The following is a 10250-nucleotide window of genomic DNA, read 5'->3' as shown; positions in this document are numbered from 1 at the left end:
TTTAGCGATTTTGTATTTATTTTTATAATTCAAGCACTTTTTAAGCAGCACTAGAAAAAAATAGCTATTTTCAAAGTTTTCCCGTACTTAAATTTCAAAAAGCCAAATTCAAGTATGAATAAATATGAATATTTCTGTAAAAGTTTTTGAGTGATTTGGGTGTGAAAGAACACATTGAATGTGATGAAGCAATCACATTTGTATTTCTGTGTGTGTTTTTGTTTTTTAATCTACTCGCGTGACTCCATAACTGATGTGCTGTCGTTAGCTCTGCTCTAACTTCCGGCTGGCTTGCGTCTGGCACGGTGCTTCTCTGGATCTGCTGCTGCGGCTCTGCGGATGGATGCTATTGAAAGTCGCCCAAACAGGAGGAATTATTTCCAATCAGGCAACCACAGACACGCTCTTATGCGCGAAGCTTCTGTCTCCCCAACAAGAAACGAAGAGCAGGTTTCCATGGCAATGTAAACACTGAGCCGTTGAGTTGAGACTTGAAACCCGTATTTAGCTTAATTTCTTACACATTAAATTTAGATCATAACTTTAAAGTGAGTTAAAGCTGTACACATCATAACACAGGATACAGCTATATTTTAACTGTTCTTTCGACGTCTCGACAGTATTTTATACAGTTGTTGCTAGCCCAGCTAGCTGTTTCCGTGCGATAAATTTATCATGGATTTTGGCAACAAACTAGAAGAACTTAATATGACGACTGACGAAATAAACCGTTTCAGTAAAGCCATGAATGACGAGAAGTTTTGTGAGCTGCTCCATGAGTACGCGCAGGAAATATCAAACCCCGAGAACAAGAAAAAGTATGAGGAGGAAATCACACAGCTGGAGCAAGAGAGAGGCATGGAGGTCAAATTTATCCATCCCACTGCCCACCATGTGCTGAAGACCACTGTGAATGGTAAAGAGAAGTGTTTTATCAATATCTGCTCAAATAGCCTAATCAATAAGCCCACATGTGAAGCCAGAAGGGCTGAAAATGGCCAGGTTGGGCAGTGCTGGTCACTGCCATACTCTCTAACACCTGGCAGGCCTGATAGAGACGGCAAGGGCAATAAGTGCATGATATATGATGTTGTTTTTCATCCAGACACACTCTACATGGCCGACAAAAACACAAGATTCATGAAACTTGTGAACAGCACTGCCACACAAGGTGTAGCGGATGCCTTTAAAGTCACACTGGACAAAGCCAATTCCTTATTGAAAAAAAAACAATACAAAGGTGTGCCTCAGCCAGCTATAATACGTAAACCAATCCCTGGTCAGCCCAGGAAAGAAGAATCCTCTCCTCATGACAGAGCTTTCCGTATACTTTACCCAGACACTATGCCAATTAAAAATCCCACACCCCCCTCATCTTCTCTAACCCAAAGTCCTATCAAACAAAGTTCTTTAATGCCTATACAACCACATTACACTATCAAGTATAGATCATTGGTGGATCTGCAGGACTACAGATGCTCAAGAGACTCGGCTCCAAGTCCACGACCAAAAGAGATTGTTATTACCATAGATTTACCACTTCTCAAATCAGCAGCAGATATTGACCTAAATGTGACTGACAGAATGCTGGCTTTAGAGTCTCAAAAGCCAGACTACAAACTGGAGCTACAGTTATCCTATCCTGTGGATGATGACAAAGGAGATGCCAAATTCAACAAGGCTACAAAACAGCTTACCATAACTCTAGCCGTACGACCAGCTAAGAACCATGCTGTGGTTCATGTCGAGGGGACTCAGGCTGAAAGTGATGACAGAGCTGTGATGGGGAGTGCCAATAAAGCGAATGAAGCAGTATTTGAAGCAGAACTGGTCAAAGATGAACAGAGTGAGCTGAACATCTTAGATGCAAGTTGTGAAGCACAGACACAGGAAAACAGGCCTGTACAGAAAGAGGAAGATGAAGATACGCACTTCTCCTCTGTTGAGGTAGAAAGTTATCAAATGAACTCTTTGGAATCCAAATCTAAACCTTTACATATGGTCAGCGTAGATACAACACTCACTTGTGAAATAAACAACACAGAAACATCCAGATCATCTGAGAATGCTATGAACGGGCCAAAAAAGGGTTTCCTTCAAAGTGCATATATATGTACACAAAATATGTCCTTAGAGGCTCATGCTAATAAAGAGACTGAAAACAATCAAGACAAGGTAAGAGATATTATATTTATTTAGAGCATACATTCACCCTTTTCTCAACTGATCATATATTTGGGATGTCCAGTCTTATCAGAGGATTGGTGTGACTACAGTTTTTCATCCAATCAAGAGAAGCCACACCTGATTCCACCTGTTTAATCAGTTGAGTTTCCTGCTTGATTGGAATGAAAACTTGCTGCCACACCAGCCCTTTGTGCATGAAGATTGGATGTCCCTGTCTAATATAACTCTTACATTGATCTTGTTTTACAGGAGAACCTTCACTCAGGTGCCAAATCAGTACAACAAACATTACATGATGTTCAAAATAGTCCTGCCAACCCATCAAATTTGGCAACAGGAAAATCTGAGGTGGAGCCATCAGTGATCAGTGACGGACCAAACCAACTGAATTCTCCATTAGACAAAGACACTATAAATGGTTCATGCAGACTTAAGGTGACTGGGGCATTGTCTGAAGATGAAAATAGCTCTACCAAACTCAGTTCTACTCTAGTGCCACCGAATGAGCAGGTGGATAATGTTGATTCTTCCAAACAGAGCAAAACAGTTTTCAGTATTACCACTCCTCCCATCCTTAGAGAGAAAAACCCTGAAGACGGCAGTGAGGTTATTTTTATTGATCATACCACTTCTGCTGCTCTCGCCTTCCAGAATACTCTATGGTTTGAGCTTGACTAACAACATGGCTCACTTATGTTAATTTATGGCCAACATATTTGATCAACATATGCTTAACTTGTATTTTATTCGTTTATTATGCATTTGTTAGTGATGTTATAGTAATGAATAACATATAGTGAATAACACCACTAATGCTTGACATACAGTAGGTATCCATACAAAGACTTAAAAAATATTGACTTATAATATTTAAACATTGACAGTCAATAAATAAAAGAAATGTGCTCTGCTTTAACTGCTTTATTTTTCTTTTTGAGTCTCAGCATGAAGTTTTTCCATCTTGTAAACTCAGCAAAAAAAGAAATGTCCTCACATTCAACTGCTTTTATTTTCAGCAAATTTCTTAACGTGTAAATATTTGCATTAACATAAAAAGATTCAACAACTGAGACAAAAATGAACAAGTTTCACAGGCATTTGACGAACAGAAATGGAATAACGAGTCCCTGAACGGGGTGGGGGGGTGGGGGGGGTGGGGGGGGGGGGGGTGATATCAAAAGTAACAGTCAGTAACTGGTGTGGTCTCCAGCTGCTTTAAGTACTACAGGATCAGCTGTCCTCTCTGTAGCACTGTCTTAGGCATCTTACATTACAGACAGTGCAGTTTATTGCTCTGGCCACATCTGCAGTCCTCATGCCTCCCTGCAGCAGGCCTATGGCATGTTCACCCTAGGTATCTTTCTTCTGGTGTTTTTCAAAGTCAGTAGAAAGGTCTCTTTAGTGTCCTAAGTTATTGTAACTGTAACCTTAATTACCTACTGCCTGTAAACTGTTAGTGTCTCAAGGACTTTTCCACAGGTGCATGTGCAATGATTGTTTATAGTTCATTGAACAAGCATGAAAAACATAGTTTAAACCCTTACCAACAAAGATCTGTAAAGCGTATTTGGATTTTTATAAAATTATCTTTAAAATACAGTCTCCTGAAAAAGGGACGTTTCTTTTTTTTTGTTGCCTTTATATCTCCCAAATTGTCATTCACTGCTCTTTGGCCTTTAAGAACAGTTTGTGCTTTGGTGCTTATAATTTATTTTTTTAAAATAAATTCCTCTTGTTCCCCAAAACAATGATCCTAACCCCCTCCAAAAGGTTTGTATTTTGAGGCATGGCCTATTCCCAGGGGTGATGATGAAATGAGTTGTGTTTTTCCAACAAAATGTATTTTGTCCACTGTATAAATCTCATGTGTGTTCTTTGATAAATACTTTGTCATAAGCCATGGGTGTACAGTCTGTGTAAGTCTGTGTAAGTCTGGCCCCAGGGCCAAATGTGGCCCAAGTGCCTTATATACAGTGGTGCTTGAAATAATTTTTTACATATCTGCATAAATATGACCTAAAACATCAGATTTTCACACCTAAAAGTAGTATCTAAAGTAATATCCCAATTAAACAAATAAATCTTATCTATCTATTGATGGAAATGATCCAATATTTCATATCTGTGAGTGGCAAAAGTATGTGAACGTATTAAACACATACGTACACAGAAAAAAAAGCTTCCACATGATTGAACTGAGTTACATTAATATAATTTGTTTTGGTACATCCAACGTGATTTGATCATGTATTTTCATGTGTCCAAATAAAATCAAACTCTGCGCGTTCACCTGAGCTGAAGACTGAACCCAGGTTGCTGGTATCCTGCAACTGCAACATTACTACTGCACAAGTCTACTACACACATTTTAATTGTGTTAATTTAAATAGTATAGTTATAGGACCTGTCAGTGATATATGGGTTTATGTTAATACTATATGAACTGATCATGCTCACTTTACATCATTCAATCGAATTAATTAGAAAGTTGTTTAAATTAAGTTAAGCATAAGCAATGAAGTCTCGTTCTGATGAGAAATGCAATATTACATGCAAACCATAACATTTTTTCTTAAATCTAACTGACCACACATTCAATTTTTTTTCAGTGTACAAGGGTACAATTCTACACACCCCTGTTAAAATGGCAAGTTTTTGTGATGTGAAACCAAGACAAATCATGTCAGAACTTTTTCCACACTCAATGTGTAATTACAACATGTAAAAATTAAGTGAAAAACAATCATGAATAGGGAATCATGAATAGCTACGAATACCAGTCAATTTTAGTGCAAAACCTTCAGGTGGCTGCTTGTAAGCTAAATATGAAAATGAATTTCCCCTTTCAGCACAGTAATGACCCATAGCGTACATCCAAATTAACAAAGGAATGGCTCAATCAAAAGATCAATGTTTCTGAATGTCCCAGCCAGAGCCCAGACCTGAATCTAACTAAAAATGGGGCAGTGGTGGTTCAAGCCCCAGCGCTGCACTGTTGGGCTCTTGAGCGCCCAGGGGTGCTGAGCCTGTGCTCTGACCCCAACCTCCTAACATGCTGGGGAAAAGAATTTCACTGTACATATGTATATGTGACCAATAAAGACTCATTATAATTAAAATCCGTTAAATGACCTGAAGCAGGCTGTGCACAAGAGATGCCTGTACAATATGATAGATCTAGAATGTCTTTGTAAGAAAAAAGTGGGAAAATATTGCCATTCTGATAGACCCTTCCCCAAAAATACTGAGTGGTGTAATAAAATCAAAAGGCACTTCAACAAAGTATTAGTTTAGGGGTGTGCACACTTATGCAACTAGGTTATTATAAGTTTTCTAATTTTCCTTTTGCCATAAAAAAGTTACTGATAATTTTTCATTTTAAAAAACAAAAAGATTTGACATCATTTTATTTTTTACTTCACACACAAACCTAACACACACCTAATACATTCATGCAGTTATCTAATCAGCCAATCAGGTGGCAGCAGCACCATGCAAATCAGGAGTTTCGGTTAAAGTTCACATGATTCACTGGGAATTTCACACACACACACACACACACACACACACACAACAGTCTGTATATTTTAACTCCAAGTTGTATATTGGGGGGGGGGGGGGGGGGGGCATATTTCCTTTTTGTCACTTAGTTGTAGTGTGCTGTCCTGTTTTCAATGAAGCACATAAAAATAAACTAAATAGTGCCTGTCAGTGGGGATGCAAGCTTACATAAATGAGACTCAATTTCTGTAATATTTAAGCCACAAGTTTTCACATGAAAAAAATAAGCACATGAAATCCTATTTTAAAACGTAAAATAAAATTATTTAATTTATTTTAATTGGATTAATTATTTAATTGGATTGGAATAATATGCAATTAGATTAACTGTCTGGTAATTTGTTCAACATAATGTGAAATTAATGTTTTGGTACTTCAAAAAATGTTAGAGGTTCAAAAATCTTAATTTATTTGATAATACTCCAAAATCCAAAGAACAAGAGCAGCGCCATACACAAAATCATGGACAATTATGGACCAATTCATAAAACAACCTTGTTTCGTCAATCATGAATTTGCCTTTAAAACTATGTTATTTATTGGTTGTACCTCCTTCAACATAGAAAAACAATAATGCTGAAGAATAAACCTTGTTATAACTTTCCATCTGTAGAGTGTCAAATTGAAATAAAAATAATAATAAATAAATTGTGACCATGAGACCACAATGTACTTCATGCCATGTGATGTTTCTTGAAGGGCCTACACCTGACCTGTAGCTAATCCATTACTGATGTAGCAATATCACAGAATACCACACAAACTGCAAACAAGCAGAAACTGGATACACCACAGTAACCAGGACTGCTGATTATAACAGTTCACTGTGTGAGTATGGAAACTACTGTTAGAGCTGCTGTCAACAGGAATGGAAGGAAGAACTTCTTCTCTCAAAGATGTTAGATTCTTCTCAGCTCAGGCCTCTCTGCACACAGCCATCCAGGAACTGGCAGTAGCATGTGAGGGAGCAGAAATGGCGCTGAATGGGGGCCTCTGTGCTTCCCATATCATCCACTAGCACCACAGTGTGAGAGACTAGGTGCAGGTTCATGCTCACGGCCGTCTGTATGTATGAGCTTACACAGGTGCAGCCGCAGTTGCACACTTTTGCCAGTTCCAGGTCACCACAAAGCTGGAAGGGAATGAGATGAGGCCCATAAGGGATTCTATTGCAAAGAAAAAGAAAAAAAGAAAACAGGCCATTACTTTACACCAGTGTTCACACATGACTAAAATAAAAGACATTAGCACTTTCCAGTATGGTTTAAAGTTCAGCAAAAATGTAAATTTACACAAAACCAATCCCTCAAGACAGGTCTGGTGCCCAAAATGAATCCTTAATAAATCCTCTAGTTTGGCAGTGAAGCTGAAGCTAATGTATTAAATCAAAGTAAGGAAGGAATACAGCTTTCAGTTTATCAGTATACAAGCTGCATATTTAAATCATCACACGTTTGTCTCAGACTGAAATCTTGAATAAAATATAAAATAAAATAACCTAAATAATCTTGCTTGTGTGGTTTTAAAAAATATAAAAATATAAAATAAATTAACCTAAATAATCTTGCTTGTCTGGTTTTAACACAGTACAACATACTATTATTCTAAAAAATAGACAAAAATACTTTCTGTAATTTAAAAAAAAACAAACAAACAAACAAACAAAAAAAAACAGTACCAGTCGTCTGTTCAAGCGATGCAGTTAAATAATTACCTATAGTTGAGCATAGCTCGGGAGGCCAGCTCCTCCAGAGTGAGTGGTAATGTGAGCTGAATGCTGTGATCAAGAGGATTGGGCTGAGCAAAGGGGTTCCCAAACAGGTCCAGGTTCTCCAGTGATAGCTTGTGGAAGTCTCCGGGCAGCACAGTGAGTTTATTGTGGGCAGCTGACAAGAAACGCATCTTGGCGAGTTGGCCGATGTGAAAGGGAAGCTGTACCAGCTCATTGTCATCCAGTTTGAGGCGAACAAGCTCATGCAACTTGCAAAAGCAAGCAGGCAGCAGCTTTATGCAGTTTTGGCTAAGGTCCAGATGCTGCAGAGATTTCTGGAGACTAGAGAAGCACAGTGCTTCACTGAACCTCTCCAAGTGGTTGTTGTGGAGAATCAGGTCTGTAAGGAAGTGGAGGTCACCGATGGTGTCTGGGAGCTTCTTGATGTGGTTATTGCTGAGGTCAAGTGTTCGCAATAATTTTAGAGACAGCATGCGCATGTCCACCCTGGATAGCTTGCAGTAAGACACCTGCAGCTGCTCCAGAGAGTAGGGGAAGCTAGACGTGAGGGGATAGTCCTTCTTAGACATGATGGTGAGCTTCTTTTTGGGTTTCTCCACATCTCTGGCACGGACAGGGGTAAGTGTGGAGAGGGCAAGATTGTCTCTAACGGTTCCTCTGTGTGCAAGTTGAGCAGCTGAGAGGAAGGTTTTCAAGCTGGTGGTATCCGCCTAAAATAGATGCATTAACAAAAGTGAAACTGCTTAATAAAGTCACTATAATTTTATGAACCCTTGTGTTCATTATGGTTCACTTAGACTGAAATGGCATTTATTTAAACAACCTAGGAAATGACCTATGACATGACTGTTGACTGGGCAGGCTTTCTGCTGCCTTTTTAACCAAAATCCAAAAACACACCTGCCCAATTTATAATAATTAGTTTTATTTAGATGTTGGTGTGGATGCTCTAAAAGGTATGTGCAATTTCTTTCAGCCCCAACAACTGGACCTTCATATAGCATTTTTTCCATTTAAGAATAATGTTCAGTAATCATCTGTAACATAGATTACCATTTACATCAGAATGTTATTTGCACATTATTGCACATTTTCTGTACTCCACTGTATGCATCTCCTGCATCATATTGCATGCACCAGGCCACTTACCTGTATACTGTTTCTCTCAACTTACTGCACCATAATTCTTATTTATTTCATTTAACTTAATTGCCATTTGTATTACTGGTATGCATCAGACTGTTTAAATTGACCTGTAATCTTAACTTATTCCACCATAATACAAAAAACTTTAAGTCACAGATATTTGGAACTGAAAAATATAGTATTGCACTTTAAAATTTATAGCATCGCATGAACAATAGGATTCCACCAAACCAAACTCTTCTGTAGTGAAGCTGTTGACTAACATAAAATTGCACATTTTTTAACTATTACTACAGCAAGGAATCATTTTCAAAGATCTGTATTATTTAAGTGCAATCAGTGTCTGAAGCAGCATTTTAAAGGAGTTAGTCATGTCTAGACTACTGTTTTTGCTCCTGTAACTTGGCATCCTTTGGTCTGCACAAGTGCATCAATATCAGGCATCATATCCTGAGTAGAAGCCAATCTCAGAATGTCATTTAAGTGCTTGTGTCCGAGCCTTGAGCACAATTTTATTTTAGTGATGTTCATTACTGAGAAAACTTGTTCACAAAGGTAGGTTGTCCCAAACATGCACAAAATTTTTGCAGCCAGGCTGTTAATTTGGGATACCCTGGCAAGAGATAATGATAAAATGTGTCTAAGCCCACTGAGGCAAATTTGTCATGTATCCACTTTTCTCTTTTTTGACAAAGACATTTTGGCTAATGAAGGTGTGGGGGCGAGTAGAAAATAGGGTAGACTACACCGTAATAACAAAACAGCAGAAGGTGCATTGCTACCATCTGCTGTTCAGTCTGAGTCCCTGAGTTGTGCCGCGTCTTCTACTCTGATTAAAACAGTCTGCCTCTAGAGGATAAATAAGGAATAGCATTTTATTAAAAATTTCTAGTTCGTGTCTTTTATGCATTTTTTCACTTTCAAAATTCATCCTGCGGGCCAGATTGAACCCCGTAGCGGGCCGGTTTTGGCCCGTGGGCCGTACGTCTGACTCCCCTGATGTACTGGTGTTGATTTTAAGCAGAGTTTCTGCAGTTTCATTTTGAGCTCTTGTGTGCTGTACAGGGGCAGGCTCTGTGCTATGTTCAGGTAGTGTGAAAATGTATCAAGTACCTATGAAGTATCTACTTGCATACAATAACATTGTACTTGATATAAATATTAATAAATTTAAAAAAAAAAAAAGTTTATGGCAAGTGTTAGGGGGGCATAGGGGAAAATGGGGGGGTGGTGGGGTGTAAGGGTTAGGTTGTATAGTGTCACCTAAATTTGTACACTTAGAATTAGTACTGAATCTATGGCATGCTCTCCCTTGCCAATAACATTCAGAACATTCACTATATAGCAAAAGGTATGTAGACACCTGACTGTCACACACACATATAAATGCAGCAGATCCCTGATTTCAGTTTATCATCTATCTAATTTGTGTGGGAGGGTGAGGACCCTAGAATATTGTTTCTATCAAATATTGGCAGATAAACAGTAAAGTAAAACAATTCCTGGTGACACACAGTATAAAACCTTTTTTTTTTTTTTATTAGCATTGTACCTCCTATTCTCCTTGCAGAAAAATCCATCCACTATTTCCTCCACTATTTCCTTTTATCTTATTTCTCTTTTT

The 10250-nt window shown here is 38.4% G+C and overlaps 2 protein-coding genes across 2 annotated transcripts in view; one reads left to right on the top strand and one right to left on the bottom strand.

The window, feature by feature from the left end:
• The first annotated feature begins 106 nt into the window (after positions 1-106).
• Positions 107-3202, top strand: dnaaf2 (dynein axonemal assembly factor 2). The gene is made up of 2 exons (XM_017475477.3): positions 107-2175; positions 2437-3202. The coding sequence occupies exons 1-2, from the start codon at positions 676-678 to the stop codon at positions 2863-2865; spliced, it is 1929 nt and encodes a 642-aa protein (XP_017330966.1). The 5' UTR covers positions 107-675; the 3' UTR covers positions 2866-3202.
• Positions 3203-6133: 2931 nt separating this feature from the next.
• Positions 6134-10250, bottom strand: part of lrr1 (leucine rich repeat protein 1) — a 6540-nt gene continuing 2423 nt past the window's right edge. Inside the window, exons 3-4 of the mRNA XM_017475890.2 lie at positions 7463-8190; positions 6134-6914 (exon numbers count right to left, since the gene is read on the bottom strand). Of these exons, the coding sequence (XP_017331379.1) occupies positions 6659-6914; positions 7463-8190 (984 nt within the window). The 3' untranslated portion in view covers positions 6134-6658. The remainder of the gene's footprint in view (positions 6915-7462; positions 8191-10250) is intronic.

This window comes from Ictalurus punctatus, chromosome 9 (assembly GCF_001660625.3).
Source record: "Ictalurus punctatus breed USDA103 chromosome 9, Coco_2.0, whole genome shotgun sequence".
Taxonomy (NCBI): Eukaryota; Metazoa; Chordata; class Actinopteri; order Siluriformes; family Ictaluridae; genus Ictalurus; species Ictalurus punctatus.
This window is presented reverse-complemented; position numbering and strand designations above follow the sequence as displayed.

Coding starts and splice junctions, on each gene's coding strand:
- dnaaf2 (XM_017475477.3), top strand. CDS start 676: ATGGATTTTGGCAACAAACTAGAAGAACTTAATATGACGACTGACGAA. Junction 2,176..2,436: donor CTGAAAACAATCAAGACAAG/GTAAGAGATATT, acceptor CTTGTTTTACAG/GAGAACCTTCACTCAGGTGC.